The sequence below is a fragment of the Chelon labrosus genome, assembly GCF_963514085.1.
Source record: "Chelon labrosus genome assembly, chromosome: 15".
In the NCBI taxonomy this organism is placed as follows: domain Eukaryota; kingdom Metazoa; phylum Chordata; class Actinopteri; order Mugiliformes; family Mugilidae; genus Chelon; species Chelon labrosus.
Window position 1 is genome coordinate 13,052,989 of NC_140348.1, and position 14,403 is coordinate 13,067,391.

The window sequence follows — 14,403 nt, forward strand, 5'->3', positions numbered from 1 at the left end:
ATAAAGAGTTTGCTAATAGTATCCATCACATCCGTCATAGAACAAAAAGGATCATGAAAATAAAACAGCCTTTAATGTCATTGTACAGTCACTTGTACAACAAAACTGTGATAGCTACAACTGAAGTTGCATTTTGCTAATGAGCACATATAGTTTGGATTGTTATATCGTTATTATTATTATCGTCTAATTATTTGAGATACTGAGGTTTTTAAAATACGTATTTAAGAGTCTTAATAGAAAAATATAAAACTACTCACCCTTGTTTACATTTAGAGGTGTCCTGTGAAAGGAAAATTATGTTTGGGGTTAAAAATATTTTTTATTGCAATACCAAGATTGACCACTAGTTCAAGTGCTAACATCTGAGGTAGGTTGTGAGAACAAGTTTGCACAGTTGGTATCTAGACAGTTATCTATTACAGTCATCAATCAGGTAACTCAATGTAGGACATTTAAAGGCAACGATTTGGCGGTTGGATAAGACCGCCGGAAATATCATAATTTTCCTCAAACATATTTTAAAATTACATGGAAAACTCTAAACAACCAAATATATTACCATTCACTTCCACCACTTCAGAAAACGTTAGCGACTCAGAACTCAGGAGGATACCACAAGATGGCGCCGTTCATATGGACTTTGCTCATGAACACGGTAAACCTTTCGAAGCAGCATCAAACGCACCATCCAAGCTATTTTCTTTCTTTTTACGTCAATTAGAATTAATTCAAATATAGTGAATTAATTCAACATCCGACCCCGCCATTTCTGAAAAAGACACCAAAGACGTCACAACCTGAGAACTTTACGAGATAGTGAATACCAAAAGATGTTTCATAGAAAACACGTGCCCGCCTGAAGGCATCATAAGAGAACCAGAATTAATAGCTCGTTAGCTTAGCTTGGCCGCTAATAGGACAATATAGTCACAAAGGTGATTCAAACATGTGTTGGGTGGAAGACAACTAAATTTTGAGGTCTTTCCCCATTCAGAGATTCAAATAACAACAAACATGACATTCATACACTTTAACCCTGGGAGGAAATCCATTAAACGTCAGAGTATGACAAGGCCTAAGCTAATTGATAACTTTGAAGTTATCTTATAACTGTCTCACAACATTAATTTAAGTGTTTAAATTTTCTTTCTTAATGGACTAACATGAGGTAGAAAGAGAAGTAGAAGTAGCTTCTCTTTCTGTCATATCCTGAAACGGTGCATTGCATTGCATCACTGTTTGATGTATAATATATCACCCTCATATTGGAGGTAAATCTATATTCAAACACACAAAGCAAACGTTCCTCCAAATCGCCCGCTTCTCTGTCTTCGGCTCATCCCTCAAGAGGTGGCGATGCAGACAAACCAAACATCTCTGAGAGGAGGCAGAGCTCAGAACATACAAATGAAGCTATACATTGATTTAGATTAATATTTCAGGTGCAGCTTTCAGATGTGGAGTTAGTGCGGGCGGAGAGGGGCTGCAATCAAAAGCAGAGACGTGGACTCTAGTGAAGTCGGGGCCCTTCCTTCTCTTCAGTCTGCCTGTGGAGAGCTGAAGCATCTCTCTCTGGTCTCTCTCAACCCAGCGCACCACATCCATTATTAATCTGCCCGAGTCTCTCCCTCCTTCTCGGCTCAGCCAATTACAGCCGGGCCCCTGCGAATGCTGCCTGTCTCATTTGACGCTGCACTGGTTGGCTTTGATGTCTCTATCAACACCAAAGAGTCTTAATAGAGCAGAGGGGGATTATGTGACAGCCAGCCTCTGGGGGTGGAACATTTTCTTTTTTTTTTTAAATATATATGTTTAATTCATACTTTATTTTTATTATCGGGAGACTCTGGGCTACGCTTTAGCCAGGGTCCTGCCACTTTTTGCTCCGCTATCACAGCGACATGGTTGTTAATCCTGTTACTCTTTCATTTGGGGAGTCACACAAGCCTGCGAGCGGGGCAGGCTTGTCTGCTCGAGGCCTCGCACTCCTCCCTCCTGGGCTGGTAGCCTTTCCTTCCTCTGCTCATTTCATGTGGAGAACGCCTTGATTAAGCAGCAGCAGCCACTCTGCATGCAACACTGCTGGTTTGGTATGTGAGGCAGCTCTTGGCTCACGAAAGGCTTATGTCTTTAATCAAGGTTCAGAGGTCAGTCTGCTTTGAAATCAGAATCACAATGGAAATGTACTATTACTTGGCACAAATATCATAAAAGACTGGTTACATGAAGTTCAATTACCAGTCAAGTGTGAACAAAAGCAAATTGTCGCCTCTCCAAATGATAACATTTTTCTACTCTTTTCCCTCCCTCAGACTGCCATTAGCTTGTTTTTTGCTTGAAGTGGGCACTCAGCCCTCAGGTGAACTTTTTATAACAATCTTTCCATCACTTCCCTACCTCAGGTTCCATCCGCTATTTGCAGCGCTGACCTTTAAAGCAGGAAGTTACTGTTAACGCGGCGCCAACAGCTGCAACGACAACCTGCTTTACAGCATTTTTCTCACAAAGCGTGGCCGCCGTGCACATTTCGCTCCGCGACTCGCCGCGCACACGCTCCACTTCACACATGCCAAAATTCAGACTGCAGGGTCTGGGCGCTGTCACTTAAAATCGTGGAGTTCGGCTAGAAAGCGGCGGCGTCAGGTTAAAGACTGCCGCCGACCTAGCTGCCCGGTGACAAGTGCATATTACAGAATTCATTTTCACTCTGCATGATTTTCATTAGCTGGGGGAGGAGAAAAAAAAAAAACGGAAGGGAGAGCATTACATAAACCTCTGATGTAATTTTATGGGCATGACTCAAAGCACTGGGGAACCCCACGCAGAAGACACATCTCAGAGCTGGTTTCTTTAAGAAAAGACAACATTGCATACATTTATTAGGGATGGACGCCAATTCCAATACATGCAAATCACCATTGTCCTTTAAATGTAGTGTCGACATTATTGCAAACACTTGTCTCCCTGCTGTTTTGTGTATTATATTTTTATTATCTTAGGATAAAAAAAACATTAACAATTACATGGGATGCCTTGTTCTGCATAATTTAAAACATGTACACAGTGGGAACAGGAATGGCAATGCTTTAGACATCATCACAGCCTCTTCATAACCCCGCCCACCCCCTAACCCACTGCCCGCATGCAGTTTGCACTGCACAAAGGCCAAAAGTCACGTGAGACAGCCTGCAAAGAGCACAAGAAGCATTCACAGTAAAGGAATATAGGAAGGAGGATAGGATGGAGAGTGGGGGGGAGAGTAAAAGATGAGAGGAGAAGGGGGGAGGAGTAGGAGGAGGAGAAGAGAGAGAGTGAAACAAAGTGACTGCAGCACTGGCCTTGGTTTAGACAGGAGAAGGAGCAGCATAGTCCTAGTATATCATTCTAACTTCTCCCACACTTCAACTCCCGTCTCCTGATTGTGGTACTCTTTCCATTGTCTTTGACACAAAAAAGTTTGTTTATATATGCATGTATATATGTATATACATACGCGCATGTATATATATATAAACACAATTTTATAGCTACAGCACCTTTTCCCATGGGGCAACAGTGTCAATACCTCGCACATGGTACATGGCCGTGCCAAAGAAAAAAAAGAAAAATAAAAAAAACAATATATTGGTCAGGATATTTATCTTTTTTTCCCTAAAATTGGCATTTGACATGATGATATTCTATTGCCGTTCTGGGGGAGGGAAGGGACAAAGGTTCTTCTTTTGAGTTTATATTCAAGTTTTCTCCTTTTTTTTTTTTTTCAGGTGTATAATTTCTTCTTTTTTCCTGTTTTAAAAAGAGTTCACACTTTTGTGATTTGCGTGTGCTGCTCTTCATCAAAAGGTTCATTTTCCGGATCAGAGTCAGTGGTGTCAGAGTATCGATAATGGTCTGGCTCATTGTCGCTAACGTCCGGGGTGACGGATGTCGAAGTGCTACCCTCAGAGTTCGGCTCCTCCACGGTTTTCGTAAAATACAACTTCACCTGGAAATTAGGACAATGGACTTTAGTATGTGCAATGAGATAATCATGAAACAAGTCTCATCATATTTATTTCCATAGTTCAACTCTAAAAACAACAGCGTGTGTCATTACTTACCTTGAAGTTTGGCGAGAAGTAGCGGTTAGCTTTGTCTTTGTTGGCCTTGTCCAAGTCATTCTTGGTGAGCGTCAGGATGAGGTAGTCCCTGTCGCTTTCCCTGTCGCTTTCTTTGACACTGTCCCTGCCAATGCCCCTGCCGATGGGCCTGCTCATGTCCCTGCAAATGTCCCTGCAGCTGTCCCTACCGACGGGCCTGCCAAACTCCCTGCTGGCATCCTTGGGCTCGTTCTGACTCGCGTTCTGCGACTTGCCCTGGCCTGGTCCCGGTTCCGACCTCGTCCCCGGTTCCAGTCCTGGTCCCGGTTCCGACCTCGGCGGCAGTCCCCCCTGCTGCTGGCTCTCTGAATTGTTCACCGCCCCGTTCTCGATCTTGTCCAGACTCTCCTCTGGTCCGGGAATAAAGAATGTGTTCACCCAAAAATGAAACATCTTGTCCTGGAGGGGAAAAGGAACAGAAAAATAAAGTGGGTGAAAAAAAAAAAAGGAATAAAAATCCTTCATATGCTCAAACTTTTGTCTGTTTGTCAAAAAATCCTGTTAAAAACCAAAACCAATCCGCCCAGTGCACATTTGTTTCTAATGAAGATGGTAATATTTACAAGCTACTCACAAAAATAGCTTCACTTTTTAAAAAAAGCTCAGTTACGCCCAGTTATTTTAGGAAAAACTGAGCCTTTTACCCACATAACTTTTACCAAACAGGACTAAATAGTCTATTTTAAGCCATGGATTAATACACATTCGTGTATTTACGGCAGCAGGACAATGAATGAGGGATGAACTCATGCTCTTTCAGTTCAGTTAAGATATATTCATAAGACATTTTTAGTTTTGGTTTATTCGAGGAAGTAAAAAAAATGCTTAGTCTAATTTTGAACTAGCAGTCACATAATGACATGCAACAAGTGAAGCTACGACGACACGCCACAAACGAACACGACGAACCTTCTTCATCATTTTATTCTGTTTATGGAAGAACTCCACTTTGATGTCTCCACAGACCGGCAGCGGCTGGGGGAACTCGAAGAACATGTGCTTGTCCTCGCGCCTCGTGTGACCTGGGTTCGACGTGTGGATCTTCACTTTCAGCTGGTAGACCACAAACTGGGGATCTGCAAAACGGCGTCGCAGAGGGATGAGGTGTGAGATTTTGTGAAGGGGGAGGGGTGGTGGGGGGCAAAAACCAGAAGATGAAGGAGGAGGAGGAGGAGGAGGAGGACAGTGAGTGACAGAGGAGCAGAGGGTGAAATCAGGACACAGGATACCGGTGTTATCACATTAGTTTGACAAAAGCACACCACAAACTCCCCCCGCTGAATAAGTGCAAGTGACAAAAATATTATAATAAAAATTAAGGAGGTGAAAGGAAGTAGACACCCATAGAGACCCAGAACCAGAGACACAGGACCCTATTCTGATAGACAGTCACGGTTTGGTCTTGGACCAGCGCAACACGTTGCATTTAGAGGTTTTTAACCCTTTCTTCTTCCTGCCAGGACGGGGAGGGTGGTGTTGGAGATAACTTCATATGCCTTTAAGCTTTTCCCACCCTGCTACGCAACATGTCTACCCCCAGTCTGCTCCCGCCTGCTGGATCTCTGGGGCCTTATAAAAGCAAATGAGTGAAATAATAATAATGGATGAAAGGCTCATTTACCCCAATGCCAATTCCCTTTCTTGAAGCCCTGAGGGGTCGGCTCGCTCCTGTTTTTAACGGTACTGTCCCCTTAGAGAGAAAGAAGGAGATTATCACAAACAGGGCCCGGCTGACCTGACAGCACAGCAGGCACAAACACAGATATTTACATCTACATAGCTCTTCTTAAAAAAAGAAAACCAAAAAAGAAAAAAGAAAACATACAGTACGAGGCCATAAAGCGAAGGCGCGCGTCTTTTGTCGTGGCACTTAGTGCATGTGTTGTGAGATACACAAAGGGGAAGGAACAAAGGGGGAACTTGAGATTGCTGAAAATCAAACGAGAACAGAGTTTGCTTTTTTTTTTTTTTTTAAGAAGAAGTGTGTGATGTGGATGTATTTGTATCAAACTCCAATTTGCAATCATGTGGCGAGCTAAAAACTAAGGGGGGGGGAAAAAAAGAAATAAAACAGTGCATGAAGACGTCAAACTCAGAATAGGGCCTTTTTCTTTCAAAAGGAAGAGTTAGCAGGAAGGAGAAGGATCGATACAGTTGAGGCTGCGCAGCACACAATGAGGTGTTAGGGCGAGAAAGCCACAGACACGGAGGAAGAAGAGGCGCTTTTTCTGAGCGACAGCTAAAAATGGACAAATTCAGACACAAGGAGACGTGCTCTCCTTGTGTCTGAATTTGTCCATTTTTAGCTGTCAGTGTGACTCAGACACATTTGAGCAGATAAGCAGAATTATTTCACTTTTTTTTTTCTCTTCTTTCTTTCTTTCTTTCCTCTCTTCCCTGAGGTTGTAACAGAGCAAAATAAACAGAATTAACCTAAAAATACACACAGTGAAAAAATGTGATTAGCTGAAATTCGGAGAGATAATTAAGAGTGTAACGTATGCCGAGCGGAGGAGCTGCTCTGCGCCTGTGTCACTGCAGCCACCGAAACGGGAGGGGACAACGTGTGCAAATGTTTGCGTGCACACCATTTGACAACAGTCAAACCACTCGAGCTCCGAGCAAACATGCAGTGATATGTAAATACTCATGATTGAGCGACTGAAACTGTGACTTATTAACACTTGAGTGTGTATGTGTAAAAAATAAATCACTGAGCAGTATATGTAATTTCTCTATTTCTTATTAGTTACTTCCTTGTTAAGTAAAGCGTATAAAACTCTTATTATGGCTTCTACTGTACTCTCTAAAGCACCGCCCCATTTAAAAAGGTGCACTTTGTAACTCATCTTAACGAAAAGGAATAATAAAAGGGTTTTCATGTGCCAAAGAAGCCAAAAACTACTTTACATCATCTTGATGTCATTTCCATTTCTATTAAAACACCTGATTCAGTACTTTCTCTTAAGTGGGGCAGAGAATATGTTAGCTTCTTGCACGAAGAAGTACACAAATTAAAACCCTGGCGCAGGTCAACCCCGCTCTACCGCGGATGACGACCTGCTCTGTTCTACGGGCGCTAAACCGTAGCGTGGGTGAGCCCTACAGTGCGCCGACGCATCCAGGGCCCTCGCTCCGTTCGGAAAAAAGCACCGAAGCCTACGCCCTAGTTTGGAGCTGGAACTTGAACATGACTCACTGCAGGTGCCCCCGCTGAACATGGGGAGAGTCTCGAACACCATTTTGTGGAAGAGGAGCGCCACCGGCTTGTACTCGAGCTGGTTCTTCAGTAGGTAGCTGTAGTAGTAGACGTAGCGGCGCTGGCTCGGGATCGTTACTCCCTGCGACACAGAGAGCGAAGATTACAGATCTGGGGGCGTTGTCCGATGAAATTAGCAGCGTAAGATCATCTTCTAAACATAGCAGTTACATGTGTTAAAACAAGACGCTGGCACCGTTTATAATCTGCTTGACACAGACGGTTTTGTGACATCACCCCCCAAAACACCCGTATAAACATCCTCTTTTCTGTGAAACGGCTGAAAAGGTTTAATTCAATTTCTGTCCTCACCTTCTTGTCCCTTGTCCTGACTTCTCCGTAAAAGTCGAGTGCTTCTTGGGCCTCCAAGAACTTGCCGCGGTGGAGGAGATAAGCGCAGATCATGACCCCGGTGCGGCCCTTCCCGGCCTTACAGTGGATGGCCGCCACGTGATTGTCGTTCTCGCTGAGCCACTGGTCCAGGTCTTCGCAAAAGGGCTTAATGAGCTCCAGCTGAGGAGGGTTGTGGTCTTCAAAGGGGTACTGTGCAACTGATGGCGTGACGGGACGGAGACCCACGCGAAGTTGTAATCAGAGGAGGAGGAGGAGGAGGAGGAGGAGGAGGAGGTTGGGGAAAAGAAAACGTGGACAGGAACAGAAACCGGTCAGCAAAGACAAAACGGGGAGGGGGACGGCGCATGGTGAGCATTTTGTGAAGCGTTTATAGAAGATGTAAAGCAGCCTACCTCTGCAGTTAAATTTGGCAGCGTCGTAGTGTCTTTCTGCGCAGCTGAAATGAGAAGAACAAACTCCAGTTAGCGATCGCGCAGAGGAAGTTGCTAAGTAAACAAAGACCAGTTCAGATACAAACAGTTACACTTACAGGTTGTAGATTTTGTAATGGTTTTTATGCTTTGAATCCAAAAACCTGTTTGCAGGAGATAGAGAATGTGATTAGGAATAAACAAATAATAAAAAGAACCCTCTGGTAGTGAAAATAAAAGAAGCATAACTCACCGTACTACATCGTCTATATTGTTTCTGTACACGCCTTCGAGTCTCTCTGCTGGAAAGCCCATAGCGATGATGTTTGGGTAGATATCTGTTCAAGCAAGGGGGTCAAGGAAATGTACAAGCGTTTGCAGAAACTAAAGCATGAAGGCACCACGTCTTAGAGACCCAGAAGAAGTAATGTGTTTCAAAGGGAGTAAATATGTCTATAAGAGCACAGTTGCACGGACGCGGAGACGGCATCAACCAACGCGAGTGTGTTGTTGTAGTTACAGATACGTCGGCGCACAGAGGAGGGGCGCTGGTCCGTGTGTTGTGACAGATGGCCTTGACAGTGAGAAGCAGGCAGAGAGAGGACAGGAGTAACAGCACTACCCGCTTCAGCCAGGCCCACATGTGGGTGGCACGGGGAGGAGAGTCGCCGCTCCCTGACCTGCCGTTTATTTTTAGATCCCAAAGTTATATTGGGACGATCGCAAATGTTCGGCTTATCTCTCTTTTGAGCTCCACCGGGCCCGATTTGAATATCTGGGACATTTAATGTAGGCACCATGAAGTCACACGGGTTTAAAAAAAAAAAAAAAAGAAAAAAAAAAAAAGTTTTATCAAACAAGAATGCATTGTGTTGCAGGTGAAAGGGGAGTTTTTACGAACCACACAGAGCAGATTCCACTACAAGTTTAAATTCTGGTTGCACTACTTCTTCTTCTTCTTCTTCTGCGCAGTGCCTTTGTGGTCTAAAGTTGTCGAACTAGGCTCCGCGATTCAGCACGGGACCGTGATGGAAAATTCCAATTACATGGTGACATACATACGGTCTTGAAGGCACACATCAGCGATACGTCGCTGCAGAAAGAATAATTCAGCTGGCATGCATGTCATCAAGGCTTCGGCTGCAACGCCTACCTGTAACTGAAGTCTGCTCGTCGCCATAAGCCGTGGGATTTCACACTTTAACCGCTGACTAAAGGGCAACCTTTTCTTGCACTTCCTGCGCTAAGGTGTCAGAAATAGAAAAAAACGAATATTTGTAATTGGATGCGTCTTGTTTTAGTCTGAGAAAACCCTTATTTATTTATTTAGTTGTTTCTTTTTTTTTTTTTTTACCCCACGAGTGTCAAATCACTTTTTCAACGGTCAGAAAAATTAGACACACACACACACAACTGACTCGTATCGGTGAGAAAGCGCGGCCGGCAGCCTTCCGCGCCACCATCGCCCGACTTTGCCTTTACCTGCATATGCAAAAAAGACGCACAAGGACATCTCTCTTTTCATGGCACACTTGACAAACGCACACTCATTGTACCATCGCTTCAGAAAAAATGTTGGAATCCCTAACGAGTGGCCGAGGCCAACTGTATGACGACGGAAGCTGCGTAGAAAAACTATGATGGGACACCAAACTGTGCGAAAAACAAGCTCTTTCAACAAATTCTTCTAAGAGCGATAGAATAACGCAACTTTTATGCCCAACACAGGCCTTGATGCATGAATTTAACAAGCCCGATAGCAAATCTATGCTATTATTTGCATACTGGCGAGCGGCTTCCATGACGCTTAACACAGTAGACACACTGTGCTATAATCCTGTCCATTAATGCCTCAAAGACCTAATAAGGAGACAAATACTGGTTTTCTATGTTATCTAATGGTGTGCTCCAACCCTAAGACCTACAGGCAAAGTGATCCCGCTATTTTAAGTGTTTTTAAAAAGCTCCACAGCTCCCAGGAGAGCCTCAGCCCAGGGCATGGGGGGGCTTGGTCTCTGCAGCTGGGAGGAAACGCATATGCAGGACCCCTGACGGAAGCTCCAAGTGGAAGGGGGGAAAAAAAAAAAAAAGAAGTAAAATCTGCCGTTTCAGGCACGCCTTTCTTTAAAGCCAGCCCTGCCTCGGCTCTTTGCATACGCCAAATCCACAACTAAGAGAGTGGGGAGAAAAAGGGAGAGTGGGAACCGGCAAAGAGCTAAGTGAGGAGGAGGAGGAGGAGGAGGAGGAGGAGGAGGAGGTGGGGAGGACAGGAAAGGAGGAGAGCAGAGGAAAGGGGGCAAGCAGAGGGAGGGAGAATTACAGTGGGAGTAGTGGAGAAAAAGAGCAAAGGAGAGGTGGTGGGTTGAGAGGGTAAGAGAGGGAGAGAGCACTCAGACAGCAACGCTGATACAAGATCACTGGCAACTCTATTTTAAGGGCAATTCCCAGAACTGTGATACTGCATTACATAACTGCAGAGAGCCCATATTGTTTTTAGACACCGTGCCAAAAATGATAAAAGAGAGAGTTCGAAAAAGGGCCCACATCTGAACGAGTAGAAGAGGCTTCAAGCTGAGGAGAGATGCCACTTTTTTTTTTTTTTTAGCGGTGTGCCCCCTTCAACACCTGCACAAAGCTGCAGAGGCACACCACACCGTCCTGCCACCGGCTGACACGACATTAAAAACTTCACCACATTATACAACCAGGTGAAAGACATCTGATCAAATACTGTGATGCTCACGTTTCAGCATCTGCAGTCGCACATACATCACAGCTGACAGCACTCCGTGAAATCACTTCAGCACGTTTCTATCTTTAGTGTCAATCAAGGTAGCTAGCACTCAGCCTTTGGATTTCCATTCTTTTAAGAAGGGAAACTCAGCAAGTTAATAACGGCGCTGATAATAACGAGAGCAAAGTATGTCTATAAATATTAAGGCCTTTTACATCCAACCAGAAACCAAAGCGGGATGTGTCTTACAATGACTTTCATTATAGATTTATGTGCAAAACATTTTTTCGGGGTTATCTTCAGATGAATAATTTCAGTTTCAGAATAATAATTAGTCCTATAATAATATCCCAAAGCTCAAGCTGACATCCGCAAAAAACAAAACCTATTTAATTTACTCTCAACACACGAACCAGGACAAAGGGATTTTTTTTTTACATGTATAAAAATCGAGCTGTCACTGAATATCAAACTCAGGACTCAAAGAGTCAGGTGCACAGCCATCCTCCTGACCCACTCTCCACCGTCACAGATTACATTTTGTATTTAGCCGGCCACAGTCAACCACATCAGCTGCTAATATAGTTTATCACTGAGCGCCAACCTCAGCACCAGTAAACCAGGTCAAACACTTTCCGTGGCATGAGATCAGCCCTGCACCGAGAGACCTAAAATGGCCATTTTTAAATATGGAAATGAACACATCGCCGTGAAACATGACAAAAAAAAAAAAAAAACGTTCACTCAACTTCTCAAAGCTGTGTTGAAATCCAGCAATTGATACTCACCCATGCAGGAAACAGGTGAGTGAGGTAAGGCTGAGGGGGTTAGCCAACAACAGGGATGTGAGTCTTTTCAGCTATTTTGCACATTTGTCATAATAGATCCACCTGATAAAACTACACACCACCCATGTAGATCTATGAGCATACGAGCATAAACCACAAAGGTGGTAGATTAAAAATTGACACCGTGACACTAGCACCAAATTATGATGAAATAAACTGACTACAATCTGACAACCTCAAGCCAGTCACACAGCTAGGCAACACAAGTTAAATGGCCTTTTTTTTTTAAGTCACACATAGCTGTGTCCAGCAGAGCGGGGCTTTCCAGCTCTAACATGACTGTGACATTTATGCGTGCCGCTTTGACAGATCCACCATCTTTCAAACATGCTGGGTGACAGCAGAGCTGCGCTGTCTGACCAACTAGCCAGCTAGCTAACTCAAGTAGCAGGGGAGCTAACTACCTCACGTTACTCCGCTGACATTTCTGGCTCCAGTGCGACTAATCAATACAATTATCACACAGTTACTGACAGACGCTGCGGAAGCTGTGAAAATAAAAGGCACACGGATAAGGATACATGTTAAGTCCAGGTCGAAACCATCCTCTTGGTATCTCCTTTTGTTCCGGCTGACCATTTCTTTTATAATCGCAGCCATTGTAGCAGGTGATAGGAGTCTATGTGGGGTAAATGTTGATATCAGGTTTATCTGGTATTGACTGTCTCCTCCTGTGTGTCGCAGTCAGTGGGGTCTGCTCTCGGACGCTGGCTCCTGAATTTTGCAGGTCCTCGTAGAGACGTGCTAGCCAGCACAGCTAGCCGTGGCCGTCGGTAGGATTAGAAAGGCTTCCTCTGGATCATAAAGACGGGCCTCGCTCTGCTCCTCCGTGCAGGCCCGACTTTCCCAATCCTGCGATTCGTCTTGCAAACACCCCCGATTAAAATACATGCAGTTGTCCTCGGAAAAGCCTGTAGATGTCAGACGCAGTCCAAGCTGATGGCTCAATGGCAGCTGCCGCGATTGACAGCAGAGAATAGAGAACTCACCGGTTCTCAAAACCCGTATCCAGTCACTAAGACGTAGCTAGCTCGCTAGCTAACTAGCTAGCTAGCACAGCTAGCTAGCAACAATAGCTAATGCTACCTCCTTCTCGATCCAAAAGCCTCCTTAACGATTCAACATTGTCATCGACTGATTGCCATGAACACATCCGAAAAAAGTGACAGGCTCCACCTTATATGTATATAGACTATACAAAGATCAGAAATGTGAACAGGCTGGTTTGACAGTTCCGTCCCGGGGAATCATCTTTTCTCTCTCCTCTCGCTCCAGCTGAACTCTCAGGCTCCCATCATGGCCTCCACCGAAGGAAAAAAAGAAGATAGCGCAGGCTGGGATTTTAGAACAGATATCCCGCCGCCTTCGCTGTATAGTTCCGCAGCTTTAATTAACGCCTGCAAACGCAGAGGCACCTAATGTTGCTTCGGAAAATTAATATCCGCCACCGATAACCGAACACACACGCGCGGAGTTGATTTAACCATACAACGCGCGATAGTGGAGTTATTTCGTGTAACGGGCGGAAGGATAAAGTGTGTCCGCGTGTGACGTTCCCTTCTGTCAAAGTGATCACGTGTGTCTGTAATTAGGGAAGTTTCCAACATAATGTCACTTTTCGCTGTTTAAACTGTCAGACTGTGGCAAGTGTGTCACTGTAACCTAACGATCATGGGACATGTCTCATGTGTACTTTAATTTTTTAGTTTAGCTGCTGCTTCCTTAATACAATCTCAGTCAAATCAGTCCTTTTTTTTAAAAACAGTGTCATTATTTACAATTATGAACACCATCAGTGGGAGAATCGTTCACAACATGTATAATAAAACTAAAAGATATATTTTTTTCGTTTATTTATAATAACTTGTAACGTGTGTTTTTGCTTTCAGTCCACACTAAAATAACCACAAAGGTATTTTGATAGTTAACTGTCAATGATTTTTCTTCTGTTGAATGTCAAACATTCATGTGAATTCATTCATTCATTCATTTCCCCCATTTTGTGACCGAGAATGAAATCAGATGATTAAGCAGGAACAAAAACATCCATCAGCTGCAGTTCTACTTTTGATGCATTTCACCACAGCAGCAGAAGGCTCTGCGGAATGAAACACCCATTTGTAATGCAAAATCACCTCCTAACGAATGTCTAGAAATCCAAAACGTAAACCCAAGTTCCATGCAAATCATTCCATATCAAGTCTGTGATTGCTGACATTCAAATGAGCGACCACCTTCATGCCAGAGCTGAACACCTGAGTAGAAATGTGCCTGTTGTGCTCCTGTGGGAGGTAGATCACGGTTTGAAGTGTTAAATCAGGTTTAACCCATATTCACAGACATGTAGGCCTCTAGGAGGCAGGAGATTTACATCAGCAGACGCCCTGGTCGTTTCGCGGTGACATGACATTTTGGATGTACATTAGTTGGAGATTTTGTAAAGTACTGAGGATGCAGTTCAGCAGATTTAAATGGGGTTACCTAGAACATTGCAGATTAAATGATCTGATCCCACGTAAGGTTAATAAGGAATCTGCTTCTTACAGGGGAGACTGGGGAGACTCTTATAGAGGAACACTCATAGAAATGTGAGTCCTTACAGCAAAATTAATCAGTCCTTCAAATTCCCCATTCGCTAAGTGTAATTTGAAAAAGT

The 14,403-nt window shown here is 44.0% G+C and overlaps 1 protein-coding gene across 2 annotated transcripts; it reads right to left on the bottom strand.

Annotated features, from left to right (window-relative positions):
* Positions 1–2,577: 2,577 nt before the first annotated feature.
* LOC311500470 (phosphatidylinositol 3,4,5-trisphosphate 3-phosphatase and dual-specificity protein phosphatase PTEN-like) lies at positions 2,578–13,403 on the bottom strand. Of its 2 annotated transcripts, XM_084561890.1 has the most exons (10): positions 12,269–13,402; positions 8,419–8,503; positions 8,285–8,329; positions 8,148–8,191; positions 7,714–7,952; positions 7,342–7,483; positions 5,764–5,832; positions 5,052–5,218; positions 4,104–4,541; positions 2,578–3,988 (listed from the first exon to the last, which is right to left on the bottom strand). In XM_084561890.1, the coding sequence occupies exons 1-10, from the start codon at positions 12,345–12,347 to the stop codon at positions 3,806–3,808; spliced, it is 1,491 nt and encodes a 496-aa protein (XP_084418016.1). In that variant the 5' UTR covers positions 12,348–13,402; the 3' UTR covers positions 2,578–3,805. The 2 variants fall into 2 exon arrangements, with proteins under 2 accessions (XP_084418016.1, XP_084418017.1); XM_084561891.1 differs by lacking the exon at positions 5,764–5,832 and having other exon boundaries at positions 12,269–13,403.
* Positions 13,404–14,403: the final 1,000 nt, after the last annotated feature.